Source organism: Cyanistes caeruleus, chromosome 6 (genome assembly GCF_971803275.1).
Source record: "Cyanistes caeruleus chromosome 6, bCyaCae1.hap1.1, whole genome shotgun sequence".
Classification (NCBI taxonomy): Eukaryota; Metazoa; Chordata; class Aves; order Passeriformes; family Paridae; genus Cyanistes; species Cyanistes caeruleus.
Genome location: NC_141706.1, coordinates 22,656,730 through 22,679,348, shown reverse-complemented (window position 1 = coordinate 22,679,348; position 22,619 = coordinate 22,656,730). Strand labels below are relative to the sequence as shown.

Sequence of the window (22,619 nt, the reverse complement as noted above, 5' to 3'; positions counted from 1 at the left end):
GATTCCATCCTTATTTGTCGTTTGTACATTTTAGATATTTTCCTCAAGAAAGGTTCAATTTCAAGTTGATGGCCATCCGGTTATGATTTGCAAAATAAATTTAGCATCTCTCTTCTGTGGTTAGGAAGACATTCTTTTCCACTGCCCACTCATGGAAGTCATAATGTAGTTAATGTGCATTTACTTCCATCCTTTCTTGAATTTTTTTTTGCTGCTTTATAGATTGGTGACTGGCATTTTCTATTCACTGTAGATGGACATATATTCTTTATAGGCCATTTGCATCAACCTCTCTTTGGCTTGTAAATTGAAGTGAAATTAAATAAAATTTATTATCCAGATTATTCCACTGAAAAAATAAACACAAAGTTTAAAAGATTTTAAAAGAGTTTGTTTTGACCAGGTATGACGGCATGTGAGGTGCCCCTAGGCAGGCACTGTGCAGAACTCTTTCTGCTTCCCAGGACGTATCACTGCTCACCTGACAATTTCTGGGCTCTGGAAAACAGGCTCTGTTGTGCTGGGATCCTCCTCACTCGGAATTAGAATGAGACAAAGCAGACCTTAAAGCCAGGTCTCTGGAGGAAAAAGTCTCAGCTTTGGTTATGTGGATTGTTGCTTTTCTTCCACAGTGGCTCTTCCCTGCTCTGTGGGAAGAATTAGAGGACAGTTTGTATGGATGGGCTTCTTTGGAGGGCATGGAAGCTGAAGGAACCAGTGGGAAGGTTGGGATGGGAAGGAGAAGTCTTGTTTCACACATCCAGACAATAAAAGCAAGAATTCACTACACAGTGGCCCATCCACAGCATTGCCTGCAGTCAGAGAAGAAGCATGTGAAGTTGTCCTTAAGTTATAACTTATCCAATGATGTCTCTTACAGGTCTCCCAAGAATGAGCTGTGGTACGGCTGAAGAAAAACAACCAGCTCATTCACACCTTTCCTTATGTTTTTCTCACTCTCTTTTTGTTGCACGGCTTCTGGTTTTGTTTTCTTTGGATTATTTTGTACTAACTAGAAAATATTAGGGGACAGTTTCTCTTGTAGAAAGAGAAGGAAGAATGTAGAAAGCAGGAAGAATTACATTGTTGTTCCATTAAATATCCTTGAAATACTTTGCAAGTGTTCTTTGCTCACTAATACCTACACAGAATGGAAGAAAGCCAGTGAATGAACCAAATTGAATAAACTGTATTTTTGAGACCAAAACCAGTAGGACCAGGTGGTTGTGCTGCCATCCAGGGGTACTTGGGCTGGAGAACTGAGCAGGCAGGACTGTCACAGAAATGCAGAGTCCTGTACTTGGTAAGGAATAACCAAGGGATCAGTACACACAGGGGAGAAGCCAGCTGGAAGGCAGATCTGCACAGAAGGACCTCAAGGTCCTGGCAGACAACAAGCTGACCATAAGCCAGCCAGGCACTGGTGTACCAAAGCTGGGAAACAGTATCCTGGGCTGCGGGAGAAGTGAGGAAGAAGTGAGCCTCTTCCTCTGCTCGAACTCACAGCTGGAGAGCTGCATCCAGTTCTGGGCCTCCACAAGTACAAGAAACATGGACTTCCTGAACCCAGGATAGGGCCACAAACATGGAGAAATTGCGGCTTCTTCTGGAAGATTAGAGCTGGGACTATTTGGTTTGTTGATAAAGCTCCAGGACATCTCATCAATGTGTATAAATGTTGTGAGGGAATAAAGAGGGAGCTGATTCTTCTCGGTAGTGGCCACTGATAGGACAAGAGACAATGGGCACAAATTAAAACAGAATTTATCTAAACACAATAAACACTTTTTCTGCTGTGACGGTGGTCAAACAACGGAACAGGAATCCAGGGAGGTTATGGAGTCTTCTTCTGTGGAGATACCCAAAATCCAACGGGACATGTTCTTGGACAGTGTGCTCTAGCTGTCCCTGCTTGAGCAGGGGCTTTGACTTGCTTATCTCTAGAGGTCCCTCACAGCACAATTCTGTGATGCTGTAACTAACAAATTCTAGATTTGTTTTTTTCCTTCTCAGCAGCTAGCACAAATCAGAACATCGTGCTTAGAAAAGGCCTCATTTGTTTCTTTAACTCTGTTGTTAAGTATTTGGACATCTGCTGCCCTGATTTTCATTATGCTGTTTCCAGCGCACTGCCACCAAGTGCAAGTCTGGACATTCCTCGTATTCACTCACCTGGTTGCCTCTGTGGTTTCAGAAGGCACCTTCTCTTCCCACTTCAGCTGTATGTACTGTTCACAGCAACACTCAGATACAGCTGAAGAGGAAGGTGTTCAGAAGAGTACACTGCAAAGAGAGACAAAGGTTTTCAAAATAACCTTTATTTAGGCTTCTTCATGTAGTTATTAGTGGGATTTACAGTTGATGCTCTGGGATGAGGGATTCTCCATTGTATTAAACAACTTGTAATCACACAAAAGCCACAGATTTTCCTTAATTCCCTTTAATATGACCTGAGGGGAGCACCTCTGCTCCTTCTCAGAAGGGAAGTTAGCTTCTCTCTCTAAGAAGTAAGCTTTTATTTCTGTGTTTCTCTGTCTCCTGGAGCTTGCAGGGGCTTGTGTCCCTGTGAAATAGAAGGGAAGAGTTAAAAGTCTTGTATGTGCAAGTAAAAATGGTCCCTCAGGAAACTTAGACCAGGTGCTTCTGCCGCTGAAACCTGTGGGTCTGTATCTGCTGCAGCCTCTGCTGTTGGTAGAGCTGGCAGTACCCACATGCCTTCATGCATCCCTGTTTCCAATGTGTGCAGCCAGTCTGCTTGTGCAGGAAGCCTCGCTGACCTGGCTGGAACTCAGGAAGCAGATCCTGTGCATATGGCAGGGCTGTTCCACCATTTTGTGACATTTCACAGGTCACTGCAGCTCACAGTGTTTCCCAAACTGGTTTTGTTTGTCCATCTGACCAAACCAGGCTCATTGGTTTGCATACTGAGGTACCAGAATTAGGCTGTCCAGCTCTGAAGACTGAGGCTTTTCTATATTCAGCCTTTGTTAGAGTTTCTGATTCTCTTCTAAAAGTCTTTTTCCATTCTGGCTGAGAGGGTTTTTTTTTAATTCTCACCCTAATAAAATTTGGACTCCAACTTCTAACTCTTGGTTTTAAGCATAGATGAGGGCCACACCCGGTGTTGCTGTGGATATTTGTCCTGCCAGGTCTACAGACTATTCAGCTGCTGATTTTTGTGTTTAGGGAGAACACTTCATACCCAACTCTGTGCAACTTGGCCATGGCCCGAATGTGCGGGTGGCCTGACCCTGCAGTACAAGTAAAGGATATCATAGCAGTTTGTAGTTGCTTCGGAGCTCATAATACAAAGCCAAAGAACTAAAGTGCACGTAATGTTCGCAAGGACAAAAGAGTATTTTCTGTGCTCTGTACAGCCAGTATCCCTCAAGGCCAGAGGCTTTTCAGGAAGTGATACATGATTTGTCTAATGCCATTATTGCTGCCTAGCGCTGTATTATTTTAGCTTGTTTATCCCTTGTGTATGTTGGGACACTGAACAGGCACAGCAGTCTCAATTATTTCTGAGCTGCCTTCTCCTCTGAGCGTGAGCGACTCTGAGTCAACACTGAGTTCCTCTGTGGCCATTGTTTGTAGCCTGTGCTGTGTTGTGTCACTTCCTTGGAGAGGCTGGCAGGGCTGCTGCTGCTGCTCTCGGTCACAGGGAACTGGGAATAATTCCAAGGAAGCCAGTGGGGTCACAGTAACGTACAAGTGGGGGAAACTGGGTTCCCATGTGGGAGTGTTGTTTTACAGGGATGATATTTTAACTTTTTACAAACTCAGGTTTGTAGCTTGGAGGGATAAGCTGCTTATTGGTTGTTTGCTGATTTCTGCGTACTTGTCCAGGCTTAAAACTTGTCGTCCTTCTTAAGGTGAATCTTTTGATTGAACCTCCCAAAGTCTTCTGATGCTTCTTGATAAATGTGTGGGGCCTAGCAATCAGAGAAAAAATGTGGAACTCAGTTGACTTCTAGAAAATTCATCTACTCTTTTCTTTATTATGGCTCTGAATCAGTGTTTGTGGGGAAACACTTTATTCTGATACCGAGAAAACACCAGTCTGATTAAAGGCTGCCTTTAAAGAACCACTGCCTTTGTAGGGAAGTGGTGCAGTGAAAGGTGTGGAAGATTAAAGAATAACTGTGCCTGCAGATTTATTCTACCTGAGTGATAGTTAACACATACAGGCAGCTGTACACTTTGGTAGCCATTGAGAACAGCTGATTCTGGAATAAGGTCTTCTCCAGCCAGGTCTTTAGCACTTCAGAGTCATTGTCTGCAGCAACACCTATTAGAATAAGCCAGGATTGTATAGCTCTAAGCTGCTGCTGAACAAACTGATCTGCAATTTCCTAAAACAGATGAGCCTTTGCATTGACTTCAGAAGGCTTTAGATCATACCCATGGAATTCTTCCAGAAGAGAAAAATTCACTGTGAGATCTTCCAGCAGCCCAGGCTGGAGATGTTGCACAAAAATCCTGGAGAAGAAGTATGACACAAAGATGTGTTTTGACAGCACAGGTCTCATCCTTTTTTAATCACTGGCTCCTGCCCGAGTTTGAAATTGATGTCGTATTTCAGGGCATACTTAGCCTCAGCCATTGTGGTATGAATTCCATGTGATGAAACTGGGTATCAGAAGGTGGGTTGTAATGTTCCAGTTTATCTAACCACCTTCCTTTCGTGAGGAAATTAAATTCACTTTATTTTCTTTCTTTTTATTGTGGAGGCACAGCTGACTGTGCTCTGTAGGTATTGCATTGTTTCTCGTACCTAAAATTAATGAGGTGCTTGGGCCTTTTTATGTTTTGAATATGATGCCCTTCTTTCCTCTCTTTGTAGGGAACATAGTGAACCAGCTGTAGTGTACTTTGTACAACATAAGCAGACAGCTCCTGTTCTTCGTGGTGGAGGAGTCAATAAATCCTTTCAGCTCCATGCTGTGACTTTAGCCATTATTCTCAAATTAAAGGAAATACTTTTTAAAGTTTGTTCAGTTTGGGTTTTTTTAATATCCCTGTTTCTGTTCGTTATAATTATAATATTATCATTTTTCTTACCTTTTATTCTGTTACTCTTTTGCTGTGACTTCCCTGTTTGTAAATCAGAATTCAGTTTCCAGATGGCCTTTCTTCCCGTTGTCCTAAACCAGAGGCTTCGAGTTTCTCATATCCAGTATAATTAAGAAAATGTGCTGCTTCCTACACTTTTTGCAGTGACCATGTGCTCACAGATCTGGACTGGCCATGGCATCTGTTGTCTTTTACAAAGAGAAAGGAGAGAATAAGGTACACAGAAGAAAACTGCAGCTGGCAGGTGAAATGCAGGACAAATGGGTAAAACTGTGGAGGGCATTACTGCAGGAGGCATAAGGAACTAGGGTCTGTGGGAATAGAGGTGTGGGAAGGAATTGCAGGTGTTATGACACTGCAGGAATGTGGAAGTAGGATGTCCATGGATGTGGTGAGTTGGGACTGGAGGAGGATCCAGAGTTTTGTGGTGGATAATGAAATGAAATTCAGGGTGTGGATCTGCAAGTGGTCAGCCTCTGTTTGTTCTACTGGATACAGACCAATTTGTCCTTGGAAAAATACCAGTATCTGTAGAACAACATATGCAGTGGCTATCCAATGCATTTCTCATCTGTGTATGGGCCTTACTGCTATCAATAAGCCCTTCTGGAATTCCTGGGAGCTGCCTGTGCTCGTGGCTTGTTGTTTGGCCCCTTGTCCAAGGCATGGGTGCAAGTGTGGTTAATCCAATCACTTCTCGAGCCCTTACTGAAGGGCAGCATATCTGCACTCAGTGAAAATCCTGTTAGGAATCTGTCAGAGGGTGATTAAGAGATGTCAGAGGGCAGAGTAAGCTGCATCAGCACTGAGCTGGGTAGATGAAGTGTTCTGTGGTGAGCCTAATCTTGTGAAGAGCATGACCTCTGTCTGCTGTATAAAGGTTTTGCATGGTAACCCCCCCTTTTTAATTATATTTTTAATATACATATAACCTAGCTGAAACAATCTTGGCTGATAGGAGGGTCAAAAGGGGGTGAGGACTTTGAGATGGAGCACGGAAAGGTGTGGTAAGGAAGGGGAGATGTAAGAAATTAGCATAGAAAATGGGATTAACATCAGCTAAAAGTACATGTAAAGAACAGTTTATCTGCTGTTTCCCCTCCTCCTTCCTCACCCTCTTTTTCTCTGCTGCTCACTATTCCCTCCTTATTAGTGCATCAGTGCTTCTCAGTAGATCACTGGACCAAACGGAGATGTTGTGGCTCATTACTCAGATGTTACCTAATTACAGCAACATGTTTTGTAAAAGATATCATAGGCAGGATAGACAGACTTCTGCTGGCTTCCTGCTATACCTGAAAAATGGCTGTCTTTGGTCATCTCCTGACAAAGGGTTAATGAAGTCTGATGGGGAACATGGCTCTCATCATTCCTCAATAGGAGCTTTACAAGGAGATGTACAGCTCTTGGGAAGAGGAAAAAAAAGGCTTCTGACTAGGAAAGTTGTGAGTGAAAGCAGAGTTTTTCCCAATACCCATCCAGAGATGTAAAAAGAGCTTTTTTCAGTTAATGCATCAGTGGAAAGATCTGTTGTATTTTAATTTGTCTTTTGAATTTGTAAACAATGGAACCACTCTTCTCTTTCCCTGTGTGCAGGGGCTGGGGGTGCTGCCCTGACATTTTCAGATGTCCACATTGGAGGCTGAAGTCTGCACTTCTCCCGTGGCAGCAAAGCTTAGTCTCCCTAGCATTTTTATACAGGAACAAGGCTTGATCTGAAATAGGAACTCAGCCCATAGACATCACAAGCTGCTGATAAGTTCCAGAGGACTTGAGGAGTTTGTTAGAGTTTGGCAGATGAAATAGAGGTATTTTGCAAAAGCAGCATACAGTGTGCCAATGAAGGTTCATGTCCTGGTTCCTTGAGGGGGGCTCTTTAGCTATGTGTGTGTGTCTGGTGAGGTGGGAAAGAGAGCACATCGAAAGGGCTCAACACTCACATTCTTTGCTCTATTCAGAGGGCATAAAGGTTTTCTGAGAAGTATTGATTTATGAAATATTGCAAGAAAGAGACCAAGATAGAAATCAATTGAGGTGATGTTGGTTCTGTGTGTTTTGATCCTGCTGAGCTTGGAGGATGATCCTGCCATAATCTCTGAGGCATCCAGTATAAAACCTGCTCCTGCTGAGCTGCTGTGTGTGTGTATATATATCTGTACGTGTTTGTGTCTCTTGTTCCCTAATATCAGGCATGTGGATCCAGTCACATCTGAGCTGATGCATTGTTCTCACCAATCTCTGAGCTTAGGAGTGTGTCCCTCTGGCTGGCCAAGCCAGCGCATGTTTGACAGTGCTCGTAGCTCAGGACAGTAAATCTGGGCTGTGGCAATTTAGTGTGCAGCTCTCCTGTGCTCTGAGCTGAGGCATGTGGATCTCAGAGTGATGAACCTCTCTTTCCATGCTCCTGCTGAGCATCTGAACTCTGGCTTTAGTCCCACCATAATTACAGTTTATGCAGTTTAAAAACAGTTAATGTATGAGTCCTCAGAACAGCTTTTTAGCACTAGAATATCTCTGTAGAAGATCCCACAATCGAAATATTTCATTACCAACCTGGGCAGCTTCATCCCCATCCTTTTAGATTTCTAGATTTCTCCTATACCTCCTTTTCCCATTATGCAATTATAAATTGATACCATGTAATTTGCGTGTCACTTGATATAAGTCTCTGTTTATTTGAAATGCAATAATTAGAGATAACAATTGCTATAGAAAAATAAACATCTTCAGTGAGAAGACTGAGTAATTAAGGGCAATTATTGGTTTCTGTAAGTAGGATGCTCAGTAAAGAAGTTCTTTCCAGTGCAGCTAAGAGTAGTATAAGATGTGCATCACTGGAGACCAGAAATCTGTGCTTTTAAAGAATTGGGATGTGAATATGGAAGCTAATTATAAGAAATTATCTGGAGGTTTCTTTCCAGATTGTATTTAGAATGCAGTTTTCCTGGTTGTAATATGTGGAACTTGGATAGGATTTATATCCCTTTCCAACATTCTTTGTAAGGATTAATCAGTTAATCCTTCTACAGCCCTTGCAAGGTAAGTAAGTACGTGTTATTATCCTTATTTTACGGCTATGGAAATCATGTTGCTGTGGGCCAAATTTTAATCCATTTTCCACTGTTGCAGATCTAAAGCAACTTCACTGCAGTCAGCAGAGTTAGACACTGTAACTGAACTGATTTAACCCTAATTGAAACTGCAGTGTTTGTGAAGATAACTGTGGAGAATAAAGAGGAGGAATATTACATTTTAAGATTGTCCTCCACCCTGCTTGAGATGTATTAATGCTTTTGTTTGCTCTAAGGGTTGATTTTCTGGACTGCTCTCCTAGAGGTTTTGCAGGTCTTGCAAATGTTAGTGCATGTAGTTTTGAGGAATAAACATCCATAAATTCTTTTAAGGTTTTACACCAGCATCTTCCAATTTGTGGGGGTAAATTAAATTATTTGTATATAAAGAGCATATGTACAAAGTTCATGTGCAGCAATAATATATACCCATCAAGCTTTTTTGAAAGACAGTGTACTTGAGTTTGTAAGCCTAGAACTTTTGTTCCTCTTCTAATCCAGATAGTTTCTTACCAGTACTTGAGCCCTGAAGTAAACCACAAATGTTTGTGTTTTGCAGTGCCTAGATTAACATTTGCAGAGTATTCATTGACTTGAATTAATTGGCAATTAGCTAACTCAAGTTTAAAAAGGAGTGATATTTCTCTCTAGACATTCCTTTAATTGCTCATCCAGCCAAAATAGACACTTCTGGCCAGAGCAGGGCTTTCCGCTCAGATTTTTTAAGGTTTTTGACAATGTGCTCTAAAGTGAAGAGCAAGCAACATGTGTGTGCAGATGATCTTCTGAAATCAGTGCCTAGCTTTCCTACTACAGAAATTTATTTTAGGCTGGTTTTATTTTGAAAGAAAACAAAAGAGTTCCATTTACCAGTGAGAAAAACCATACGTGTTAAATATAGCAAATGCGCCTTTACTTCATTGAGTAGTTATTCTCCTCGTGGTTAAAAATCAGGATAACAAGTTATTTGTGTTTAACATTTCTGAAAGACTGGGAACATCATTAACAATGAATATACCATAAGTGCTGTATTTAAACAACCGTGGTGTTTCATTATTTATTACTGTCTCGCTCAAAATAATAATTTGTTTCAGATTAGTGTCTTTGGCAGACTTCAGGTTTGGATAGTACTGAAAACATTCTTTCTTGTTCCTAGAATGTTTCTTTCTCCAACAAAGAGTTGTAATAACAGGATCAGTAGTAATATGCTACTTTTTCCACAACTGTAAAGTGCATATCAAATAGCACTAGCTCCAAACTCTTAATGCTTTATTCAGTCTCTGCTAGAGAAAATTGCTACACAAAATGCAAGGCAAAATTAAATGAGTCTCTTCTGAAATCCTGTCCTTGGCTGAAAAGTCCTAAAGGTGATTGCCAGTTGCAGTATCAGGCACTTGGCTGTGGTCATGGATTCACAGTGAATATATTGTCTCAGCTGGAGAGAAGCTTTTGTTTCTTCATCCCCACAGAATATTCTTCATAAGTAAAAGAAGAATCTTCTCTCTGTACTGCTTCAGGATGGGCTGTCCACCTTTCCAGCTGATCTAAATCTGTCCCTTGCTCATCACATAAGCTTCTGTCCTTTTCAAAAACTATCTGTATATCTGTAAGCATCTACTGAGTGGGAGTTTGCCAGCAAAAAAAATGCTCAGGCATGGCCATTAGCAGGTCACTGCTGCATTGGGCTGTGTCAGGCCTGTACACTTTGCTCTTCTTCCTTCAGTGGTATCTTTTTGTTATCTGGGGTTTCTCATGGTCGTTGGTTCCCAAACTGCAGCTTTTAATTATGATGAAAAGTCTGTGTTAACTCACACATCCCCTTGCTTTACAGTGTGTTCACATTTTCTTCTTTACTCCCCAACCTGCAATTATAGGCCTGGTTCTATTGCAGTTCAGTGGCTAAGATCAAAAGTAGCCCAATGTTTGCAGTTCATTGGATGCAACAACTGATTTGAAAGCCCCAGGATGTGAGTGTCCAGAGTCCCCAGGAGTGACCTATAGATGGAGATCTGAGGTGTGCCTGAAGCAGCGAGCGTGTGGCAGCTGTGTGGGTGGTTGAGAGAAACTTCAAGCAGTTGATTCCCACAGCATCTTAGATTTTCTGTCAGGACAGACCAGAGTTAACTTTAGCAGTCACAAAGGTTACTTGCCTGCATTTGAGGGGTTAATTACTCATGAAGCAGACAAGTTCAAGCTCTATTTGTTGCCTGGCAGACTTACTGTAAGCCAAATCGGTGCAAAATATCCTTGCAGCATCAGCTGTGTTTGTTTTCCTTCGCAGAAGACACAGTACCTGTGCTGGCTTGACTGTATAAATAAGCTTTACAAATAAGTACGTAACTTATTGATAAATTTGTATTGGAGGAGGATTTATATAGTTTTGAAGTGCTCATTAACAGCTGCATACACAGAAGAGGAAAAAATGAGAAGTGCACCATCTTTTCCACAAACCTGTAAACACACCTTGGACACTTGATTCCAAGCAGACATTTCTGCCACTTCTATTATTTCAGTTACACCTCAGCAGTTTATTCACACAGTTGCTTCTCTCTAAGGTCTATTATTATATAGATAATTAATACATCTTCAGTGGTTTGTGTTCTCTGTGTCAGTGAAAGGGCTCATGAAGAACCAGAAACCCACAGGATCTCAAATCCACATTTAAGTCATCTCTCAGTAGTTACACAACTGACTGAAGTTACAGGACAGAAACAGAAGTCCTGAGGACAAATCCTTCCTGCCTCAGCTCAATTAGGCTTTCTTAATAGTAGCAGGAGAGGAGGGTGTTATCCCATAGATGGACTTACCAAGAGGAATTTTTTTATTTTTTTTCCCTGCTTACACTGGCATACAAATGTCAAAAGGAAGTGGCCATGGGAGAAGGGAGGAAGCAAGGCATAGCAACATGTTTTATTTTTATCCTAAAATTACATTCAGTGAATTTAGTACAGTGAAAAGTGCTGTCTTGGGCTGTTCAGAGGGTTGTCTAAAATTTCTATCTCCACAAAACAGACAGCAATGACATTGCATTTCTTTTCTTGATTTTTAAAATGCAAATCAGGAAAAGAGGAAAGATGCATTAAATCTCACATATGTTTTCTCATTCTGTCCTTTGATACCATGGCATAAATCAAGTATGACTTCTTGAGGTTAATGAAATTAATTCTATATAAAATCAGTCTGATTCAGTACGAGTTTTATTTTTGCAAAGTGTTTGGTGTCTTCTGACAGTTGGTTAACTTTTTATTGGAGTAAATGGAATAGTTTAATCTTAGTTTTTGAGTTTCTGTGGTAGGTAAATAGCTACAAGGACAGAGGACACTGAAGATACCCAGATTTCTGTCCCAGAAATTCATGTTTAAACTCTTCTAAGGGCTCAATGACAGGGTGCTTCAGGGAGGACAAAAGAAAAGTAGTTTACAAATCAGCCAAATTCAGTCCGACAGATGTCTTGATTTGGGAGCAACAAGACTTGAATCAAACCCTGGAGTGTGAGATATCAGAAGTCTGTTGTATCATTAGTGAAGAACCAGTTACAGAGCAGATGTTTCTCATCCTTATTGACCTCTGAAAATAGTTGGTCTGTGCCACGTTACAGTACAACATGATGCCACGGATCCTGGAAGTCTAGGTATAAGAGACTGAGCTAGAAGTTCTGCTGAGATTTGAAATTGTAACTAAGAGCAGTGTAAAAAGTGCTGTCATTGTGCTGCAAGAGTGATGTAAGGCTGTGGTTTGTCCTAGGAGCAGGAAGGAAGCAATCAGCACAGATTGGAACAGTGCATGCTTTCAACAGGGTGGTGCCAAGTAGCCTCTATCCAAACACAGAACAAAGCCAAAGGGAAGAAGCATAAGTAAGGCTGCAGGTGCTCTGAACAGTGAACATAAAGCCAGAAGTACTTTGGTTAATATTACAAATTGAATGGAAAAAATTCAGACAGAAGAGTGAGTGTGGCTGGACATCACAGCATCTGGCCCCAGCTCTGCTTCTCAGTTGCTTCAGGCAGAGGACACGCTATTGCTGTACACAGTTTCAAATGGATTTGTCAGTGCACTGCATTCTTAATTTTTGTGACTTGTTTATGTCATGGCTGAAAGTGAGGATGTCAGCATTTAAGCAGATGAGACTGAGAAATTATGTGACTAGAAATATCCAGAACACTTGAGCATGCCAATAAAAGAGATGTGACTGGAAGCAAGTTGGGAGTTTATTTCTCCACATAATAGCTGGTGATTAATAATTCCAAATTTATGATTAACTGCTTAGAAAAAGGATGGACAAGTACCTGCAGAAGACTGTTGAAGTCCCTAATGAAACTCAGGAACTCTAGTTCACTTAATTGGGCCCAGTTTATAGTGAGGCAATAACCTAATTGTCCCTCAGTAAGACGGGTGAAGTCTTGTGTTCAGCATTTCACTGGACTGAAAATCTGTTGTGTTGAAATTCCACATAAAGCAAGGTGTTTGGCTTCGTGGTTTGCATTAGGGGATGGGGTTGGCTTCTTAACTCCAACCTAGCCTAGGAGCTGGGAACTAAATCTTTTTCCTGCTGTTTGATGTCATTGTTTATAAATGCTCTGCAAAACACAGCAGGTCTTAGTGACACTGGGGAGGTGCCATTTCTTTTTTAGTTCAGTTATAACTGAATTAACCTAAATGGCAATTTGGCATGTAGTGTGTGGAATGGGATGGTATCCAGCCCATCAGGTGTTGTGCTGAAGGTGCATGTTAGACAAGAGTAAAACCTGAAACAAACAAGATCTCACTTGAATAACCTATGAAGTACAACTTTTCCGGCTACAAATTTTCTTAATGGCAGTAGAATTGAGAGCTGAAGGGACCAGCTTAAACTCACTTGTGGGAGGTATCTCAGTGTACCTTCATGTAAGTCACCAGACTTAGATGAAAATTTTGCAGAAGATGATGGCTCATGTATGCTACTTACCTCTTTTAAGTCCTGGTGTTCCCTATTTTGGTGATAGTTCAGACATCCTAATCCTGTCAGAGATATCACCATCCTTTTGCCAACATCTTATTTGAGGACGAGAATATAGTAAATAATAACAAATAAGAACTTAGAATTTTAGCAGTGTATGCTGATTTCCTCCATACCACCGTGGCATTCATCACAGTATTAACTTTTTCCGGCAGGGTAACTTAAAACAGTAGGGGAAGCCATAATTAAGTGTCTTTTTATTGTGATCATGGAAACTTTGGAAAGAGCTAGAGAAACATAGAAGCCATGTCTACACTGCAAACATGTGGCCACCTAGTTTTGTTAATTTCCAAGCTTTTGTTGATGTCAGGTGCCAGCAAAAACCCTTAGTCCAGGGTGGTTCAATTGCCAGAACTTCTTACTGGCAGAACACACTTCGGGTGGTGAGAGCTGCGCTGCAGTGCTTCAACAAAACCACAGTTCTCGTGGCTAGTGGCAGAAACTGCAGAAGCATCAGTGATGTTGGTGGCTTCACTGCCAAATGGTCACAATGCAGGCTGAAGGGTCTTCTTTACTCACAAGACCTTTTCTGGATGGAGGAGGTGCTAATGGGATTTTTTTTGCCTATAAGCTGCCAACAGCTGGATGGTGTTGTAAAAGTAAAAACCTAGACAACTAACCTCAACCTCTAACCAGTTCTTCCTTTCTGTTTTGCTTTGTTTCTCCTGCAGGGCTTGTGAAGTTGGGTGTTCACTGTGTCACGTGTCAGAAGGTCGCGATAAAAATTGTCAACAGAGAGAAGCTCAGTGAGTCGGTGCTAATGAAGGTAATTTTCTAATAGAAGATTTAAAAAAAAAGATTAAGTTCCTGGCTCCGTGTCTTCTGTTCCATGCAAAATTAATATCTTTAATTATGTATAACAAACATCCCTGTCAGTACTAGGATTATGCAGAACATAATAACAATAATTTAGTTATGGGGGAGGCGAGGGCAGCTGAAATGAAATGGGAGAATGCCTGTGCTTTGTGCACAAAATAAACAGTCAGCTGCAGAGTTGTTGCTTCTCTGCTGAGGCCAATATATGTTGGGCACCTGACTTTCACCACTACAACAGTGTCATTGTGGTACATTGCAGGTTGAGGTGTACAAATGTCAATATAAAGAGATTTAACAGGGGCTGGTGGATCTGTTACTTGAATACTCCTACTGCTTGCTCTGCTGCATGGGTTCTCTATGATCTGATGTTCCAGGGTCCACGACTGCTTAAAGCTGTTGTAATTCAGTTTACAGTCCACAGAGCTGTGCCATTGGAAGCCATCAAAGTGTTCATCCCAATGGTCTCAATGACTGTTAGTGTTCAGAAGAGCTTAGTTTGTTTTTTACCTAGCCTTGTGATTCTCCTCACATGAATGTCATTGATTGATCTTGGAAACCTAAAAATAAAATAAATGTATGCATAGCAGTTTATTCATGTGATTTGGTGACTAGAGAGGCTAAATTCAGCTTGATGGGAAGGAACACAACTGCACTGCAATCAACAGAATTCCGTCACACTGTCACCTGCAAATTACACTAACAGGTTTGCATGCAGTGTTGAGCACTTTATTGAGGTGACTTCCCTATATAAGCACACAGAGCTTCTCTATATAAGCTCATCTTTATACTCCTGTTTCCCATATCAACTTCTGTGTCAGCTGTTTCCAGCACAAGTAAGTACAGCAACCATACTCAGAGCAGAAAGAAAATGGAGTGTAAGCTAATATGCAGTCAGTGAATGTTACACAAAAAATGTAAGTTTATATTTTTCCAGACAAGGCTTCTGAAAGTTTATACTCAATTTTAATATGTTCAGATTTTTCCTTCTTGGAATTTCATTGATGTATTCCCTCTCCTGCAGTACTGTGGATTCAGACAGACTTCTAACATAGACCAAAAGTTAGAAAGTGAAATAGGTAAGAAAACTTTGTGTAAATGGTGAAATCTAAATGGGACACTAAGCACTGAATATATTCTGGAGCAAAATAATAGGAATAATTCTAAAAAACTTGATCATTTTGTTTGGTGAGAGAAACTGTCTGGTATTTATAGAAAACACTTTATTTACCTCACTGATTTTCAGAGTAGGAGGCAAATCACTCAGCATAGCAAAGCGATCTCTCTGCTTTAGCTGTGTTGCATTACCTCGGCTATAGTATGAAATCTGAGTAGTGAAACTGTGTGTTAGGCCCTTGTTTACACAGGCACATGCTGGAGCATGCCACGTTTTCTGTAAGGTTTTACAGCATCTTTCACAGGAGGAAATTACATGTTGCTTCGTGGTTCTCATTTTCAGACCCTTCTTTGTGAGATTTTCTCTTTCAAGGATTCTGTTCTCTGTGCTCAGGAGGTTGGAATAACAGATGGGACTGGAGTGGTTTGCCCAGTTCTTACATAAATTCAGTAACCAGATGTCTTTTCAGGAATGCCCTGTGCCTGGTGGTCACAGGCAGGGCCTGAGACTTCTAAGTGAATTTAGAATACTGTTAGCCAGTTTAATCCAGTCTGGCTGGAGGGGAAAAGTGCTTGCAGCTTTTGGCAATCCCAGTGTGACCATTGTGAAGCATCCAGCTGACAGCTTGCTGTGTGTAGCCAGCAGCCACAGGGAGATAGCCAACAGTGAGGCCAAGTCATCATGGTGTGGTGGCATTCCTACTTTGCAAATCTTCCCACCAGCTTATCAGTTCCAGTGACTTTCTTTGCCAGTGGGCTGTGCAGAGAAGCCCCCAGAGCCAAATGATTCAAGACCACAGCTACTCTTCCAAGCCAGGCCCAGATTGATGGATTTTGCTTTAATCCTTCCTTGGACAGAAAAGCTGGATCTGACAAACATGCACACCTGCCACATGAATCTGAAACTATGGCCATTTATCCTACAGCATAAGGAAAAAGTCTGCTCACGGTCCTTTCAACATCTAAAGTGACAGGCAGAAGCATATACAGCAGGCTGCTTTCTTTGTCATCATTATTCTGTTTTGACTTGCTTCTTCTACCCTTCATTTCTCCAGTGTTTTTGCAGTGTTTTATTCTGTATGTTCAATGAACTGTCCCTTCTCTCTGCAGCTGCTCTTCATCTGAGCTGTGCAGAATTGAGAGGCATTTGGTAAAGTGCTTTCTAATCATAACGTTGTAGTATCGATATTTCTGGAGAGAAGAATTTGGAATTGAAGCAGCTGGTCTCAATTAGCAGAACTGCTGCTATGGAGATGGTACACGGGCAGGCACGATGCAGCACAGGCTGCAGTGAATGTATCATCCAGGCCCTGGCAGGGGATGGGGCTGCTCAGTGCACACACAGCCTTTTGCTTTGTCATGCCTGACTTGCTAAACACAGGCTGGGGAGCAGTGTTCCTTCTCCAGCTCCAGCTTGGGCCTGTCTGGGATCCTGGCTTTGGGGCAAAGCTACATATGTAATTTCACAGTTGAGGGAAAGGGTTGGTTCTGTTCTTGCTCCTGCCTTCCCTCAACTGGTAAAAGCTTCACTACTGGGTTTCTTCAGCAGTGCTGTGGAAACCCAGCTGATGTGGAGACCTGTCTCCACTTCTAGCTTGCTCTAGCACAAATTGGCAGGAGAGATTTCAGAAAGCAGTGTGCTAGAGGCAGTGTCTTGAGATTGAAATGTGGTTCATTAATTTCCCTGAATTACATGTGGATCACTGACAGGGAAATTAGGCCCAGAATACCAGAGTTGTCTATAAAGCAGTAAGGTTTCCTGAGCAGCCAGGTTCAATACTGATGGTTGCACCTTCAGTATCAGTGCAAATGTTTGGAGTTTATGACTTCAGAATATAAAGGTTAAAGCAAATCTTTCCTCTGATATGGCAAACATATTTGGAAACAGCGAGGCGTCTCATGGGATATACTAAGAAGAGTCCTTTCTCCTCTGTACTGTCTTACCAGTTCTCTTCCACTCCTGCCTTCCAAAGAATAAACAACAACAAAAAACCTACTCTTTGATGATCCATCAGACAAATTATTGTTTGGACAGACCATGGTGGCAGAAGCAATGGGAGCATAAAGGGTGAAGAATGAGAAGGGGACAGCTGGCCTTGGTCTAATTACTTGAACATGCAGGCATCCTCAGAAAGCCACAGATGTCCCAGGCCTGATGACTGGAGCCCAGAGCTCCATATGTGTGCTTTGTGTTGGTGTGCCTTTTGTTTCTTCTGAGTCCTTCAGTGCTGGCCTTGAAGTAAGGTGGGTATTTCCAGGGCAGGGGATGGGAAGAAAAGCAGTCCCACTGCTGTGGAGCTCAGTTGTACCACAGCTGGTAGGTGTTGGGGAGGCTCTCAGTTGGTTTGGTGTCTTGCAGGTTAATGAGCTCTGCTTCCAAAAAATTCTGTACACAATTCTTTGTGTTCTTAACCACAGAAGGTATTGCAGTGATCACTACTGGAGATCCTTGATTGCCTGAAATAATTGAGAAGGATAGGTAGGAGAATCGAGTGTCAGTTCCTCTTGGAAGTGACAGGATAACTTAAGGAAGCGTACTTGTAAATAACTACTGCTTTGCATAGTCTGTTCAACATCTCTTCCTTCTTCCTGAACTTCAGTGAGTGTTTATCTCTCTGCTACCTCATCCTGCTCTAGAGTCTTTCCTTCCCTCTCCATTTTCTTTCAATTATTCTTTTGTCTCTTTTTAAGCCATTCATTCTTCATTCCCTTCTATTCTGTGTCTTCTTCCTTTTTTCTGTTCTTCCCTCTTTTGCTACAGAAAGTCATGTAATAGCTGTCATTGTTTGCTGCAAAAACTGCTGAAATGCGACATGTCTGGTTAAGATGCCTGTTCTTCAAGCAAAAAAGTTCAGAAATTTGGCACAATTTAAAAAGTATCTGAAAGAGTAAGAAAACAATCAGAGATCATGTTTTATAAGACTCAGGGGACTTTGTTAAAGAGAAGGCTAAGACATAGCTTAATCATGGTCTGTAAATACTGTTAAGGAGGATAGGCATGTGATAACAGAGGATATTACAGCCTTGGGTATAAAAAGCTGATTGGAAACTAATAGTTGTAAGCTGTAGGTAGATTACATGTAGAAATACTAGGCCTGTTTGACCACTGGATGGAGTTACTAATTGGAATAAGCCACCCAAAGCTCTAGTGAGTTTTTCTCCTGAAAGACAATTAAACTTCATCTTGCACTGCAGTGTGTTTTCCTAAAAACCGAGATCCTAGTTCAACTTCAGATGCAGGACTTGAAGCAGGGAGTTGTTGGTTTCCTGATCTCTGATTAGATCAATGCAACACCTCTCTGGCCTGAAAATCCATGGAGCTGGGAATTTCAATCACACACTTAAAATCTGTGACAAGTCCCATATCTCTGGGGTATAAAGAGATGCACTTGTGGAAGGTGTCTGTAGGAGCAGAAATTTAGGCTCCCCAAATGAATTTAAAGAAGGCAATACTTGAGAACAGCAGCTTCTACTTGGAATACCTTATTTTCAGACTTTTGAAAGAACAGACTGTGATATTGGGTGACCTAGCTGTCCTCAGCAGCTGACTTCAGGCTGGTCTACAGAAATCATTAGCAGAATATCAGAACAGCATCGGGGAGAAGCTAAATCTGAGACAGAAGTGGACTGAATTTGGTTCAAGTTCAGCTTTGATCACAAGGGCAGTTTCCCTAGCACTAACAAAGCCAAACTCACCAACACCAAACCTCAATTCCACCAAATCAATATTTTTTCTAATGTATTCAATACTGGTCTAATTGTTTTCCAGCTGCAGTATTTAGGAGTTTTGCTATTGATTGCAGTGGAAATGACATTAAGCTGCTGCTGAATCCCACTGAGTACCTCTACCATTGTGTACAAATGAACAAAGAGACAAGGCCATGGGATATCCCCAGTGAAACACATTTAAAATACTCTAGGATGCATACTCTAGGATACATACTCTAGGATACTCTAGGCATACAAGATTTTGAAGGTGGTTATATTAAAAATAGCAAATGGGGGGGGAATTATTTCCATTTATTGAAAAGAAGTACCAAGAAAAAGGTTTTAAAGAATTCATCTAACTTTCCAGGACTCCCTGTTTAAGGAGCACTGTGCTAACTTGCTGACATTCATCTACTATTCTGACTGGCTGGCATATTGCTGTGAGAAGAAAATAACCCAGAGGACATTGTAGTCGTGGCAAAAAAAAAAGACGAAAGGATAAAGGAAATTAAATCTCCCCAAAGCACGTATATGTTTGTATTTTCACTTGCTGTTGAACATGCAAGTTTCAATGTATAAATGAGTATATTCACACTTATACACTCTCATCCTCATTGTGGTTTATCTTTAACCTGGAGCATTACCACATGCTTTCCAGCTTTTAGCCCTGGAAGAGAGCAGATTAGAAGTGTGTGTGTGTGTGTGTGTGTGTGTGTGTGTGTGTGTGTGTAACAGGCACAGGCACTGAACAAACTGCAGGAATGATTGGCAGCCATCAAAGACCAGGAGTGCACAAACTCACACTTAGCCCCTGCCTCTGTCACTCTTGTTCATATTCTAGTGGCAATCCAGTTAGCACAGCACAGCACCCTCTCTCTCGTCTGCAAGTCTCTCTTCTGAATTCAATGAGATAAAAAAGCACCTTGCAATATGAAAAACACAGGCAAAATAAAAGGAGCTTTTTTTTTTTTTTTCCACTGGCTCCCTCCTGCTAGAGGGATTTTGGGATTAGGGATCTGTTACTGAATGTATAATGCAGAATGTTTTGTTTTAAACTGGAGCTGGTGGAGAGCATTGAAAGTCTGTTCACTTGTCATCTGTTTGATCAGTTAAAGAAGTTGGGTAATTGTGTTTTCCTTCAGAGAATGACTCTCCGCCTCCACTTTCCACCACACATACAAGGAACACAGTGTGAGGTATTCTTAAAGAAGGAAATCAAACGGGAATCACGAGCACATGATGTACCTGTCAGAGGAGCAAACCTGTCAAGTGTGCATAGTGCCTTTTGCTTTCTAAAGTTAGTATGATCAATTGAGGCATTTGGGCAAGCTATTAAAATAATTGGCCTTTTTCTTCTACCCTACTTTTGATTTGAATTACAGCAGTCTGGCTCAAACCTCTGTTGTACCCAACGTGTTCTACCCACGGTCTTGTGTGTGCAAACACATAGACACAGACAGTCTACCACCCTGGTGTGCTGGCCTGGCCATACAGCACTAAATGTCCCTCATGAGCCCAGACCAGAGCTAGCTGAACCCAAGAGGGGCTTTCTACATTCATTACACTTGATCGTAACCATAATGCCTAGATGGGAAGTAAGTGCTCCTGGAGATGAGACATCTAAATGTGCACAGCATTCCAGTCCTCATCACCTGTGAAGCTACTGTCAATAATTAGCCTGTAAAATCCCTTTCTGTTCAGCTTTGACTGTTCACACTGTAATTACATTGTCCTTGCACTTGGGATGAGACTGGCCATAGTTTAACTTTGCATTGCTTTCCCCACTGAAGCTTCTGGGAATTCTTCTCTTCCATTTGCAAAGCTTAGTTTTATCAAAAGATGTTGACTGGCTAAAGTATTTCCTCTGAAATAACTGCATCTTAGTGAACTCCTGATATATCAAAGTCTAGGTTTCTTTCGAACTCTCTGTATTTTCAGAAGGCTGCTGAGGAGTCCTCTTTGCTTTTTCCCCAGCAGAGGCCCTGAAAGTCCTGCCTTTTCAGGGACTCCCACTGCCTCTGAGCCCGACATTAGCATGCCAAGATGTGGGAAAACTGAAGACAGGCTCCAAGAGTCCACAGCTTTGGGGCAGACCCAGGATCCTCAGCTGTTGTCAGGCTCAAGGCTCATTTTTTGGGGGAAGGACAAGAAGTAGGAGTTACCCTGTAAGGCAAGGGGAGCCTCCGGTGAAAAGACTTCTAACTCCATTTTACATTGGTTTGTATTTCACATTGCAAAATCTTGTCTGGAAGGCTTTTAATTCTTCTTTTCTTTCCTCTTGGAAAGAGAACCTGTGCAGCTTCAGAACAGCTCTAGCAGTAATGGGACATAAATCCTTGACTAGATTGACTGAGACCACAGTTGGTTCAGGTATTTAACCCTGCATCATGTAGAATAAACACCATAAATATCAGTACACTGATCCATGCCTATTAAGGGATGTAGTCCATTCCTGTATGTAGCAGGCAAACCATCTGAGTAAACACTTTGTTCAAAGATTATCTTAAATTTTTGCTGAAACAACTGGATGGTGCCTTGTACACCATCACTACCTTTCTGTAAGAAGCATTTCTTAGGACTGCTTGGTGCATGAGTTTCCCAGCTCAAAAAAAGACGTGTCAATGCATATTTAACTGGTACAACTGAGAGCCAAGGACTGGCATTGCACTGCCATTTAGGGGCTCTTCCTGTTTGTTTTGCATGCTTCTATCCAACACAGACATTTTGCTGATGGTTTGTTAAGTATAAACCAGGCCTCACTCAGTCTATTCCCTGCAGTTTGTGCTATTAAGTAGTTGGCACAAATTTAGGGAAAAGCTGGGAAGGCTCAATCCCAGTGCAATTAACTGTTAGTTCCAGAGCTGTCAGATGAAGCTCAGTGCACTGTGCTGTGGGTTTGCTCTTCTGCTGTTAGAGCATGTTGATCTCTGTAGTGGTGAGTTTTTAGGTATTTGAGCATTTCCACTTTTACCAGGTGCTATTTTTGAACTTGCTGCCTTGCCTTCTGGCATCCTGAGATGCTGTATCCACAGCTAGCATGGATTTAACACACTGGTCTGTTCATGAAGAGCGCTCCTGTAGCAATAAACCATTGTTTGCCTTCCCCTGCTGTGGATGCACACACCACACAGAGGACTCCTGAGTTTTACTTCAAAATGATGTTTCACATCCAGCTCCGAGAGAATTTTCCAGGTGTGCCAATATTGAGGGAGCCCCAAGCCCAGCTACCACACAGTGACAAAAACTGCAGTCATAGCATGGTTGATTTTTCTCCAACATGGGAACAGAAAGCACTGCTTTGTCAGAACACCTGGTATTCTTGAGTCCTGTGGTGTAATGGAACATGTTGTGCTCAGCTGCATGGGGAGGCAGCAGCAAAGGCTTTGTGTTGTGGGAGGGATAATGGAGATGTTACCTTAATTCTCTGCAAACCATAGGGAAAGTGAGATTGAGTTTAATCTTGTGCATCTCTTGCAGTCTCTCAGCATGCAGCAATTGCTCGATAACATCTCTTTTATAACATCATGCATTGTCCCTGGTGGAAACAGGGACTTTTAAAAGTGGCAAGAAGTTCTGGGGTCCAGGTGGCTTTTTCAAGAATGCTTCATGAAAACTCAATCAGGAAACCAAAATCATTACCTTTTCTGTAAATTTGGGACTGGTGCTCCAGATTATGCTAAAATGAACACATTCAAAGTCTGGTTTTAGAACATTTTGGTAAGGCAGGGGTGAATAGCTGTCAACACTCAAGAAGATCTGGCCTACAAAACCAGATCACTTGTTCCTGTTCCTGGCATATATACCACAGAGACAAACATCCTTATATTGCAGCTCTCCCA

At 41.8% G+C, this 22,619-nt stretch overlaps 1 protein-coding gene across 20 annotated transcripts in view; it reads left to right on the top strand.

Annotated features, from left to right (window-relative positions):
• Window positions 1–22,619, top strand: part of BRSK2 (BR serine/threonine kinase 2) — a 302,009-nt gene that overhangs the window by 136,312 nt on the left and 143,078 nt on the right. For all 20 annotated transcript variants that reach the window (XM_086895631.1, XM_086895630.1, XM_023928934.2 and 17 more), the window contains exon 2: window positions 13,815–13,909. In XM_086895631.1, the coding sequence (XP_086751757.1) occupies window positions 13,815–13,909 (95 nt within the window). The remainder of the gene's footprint in view (window positions 1–13,814; window positions 13,910–22,619) is intronic.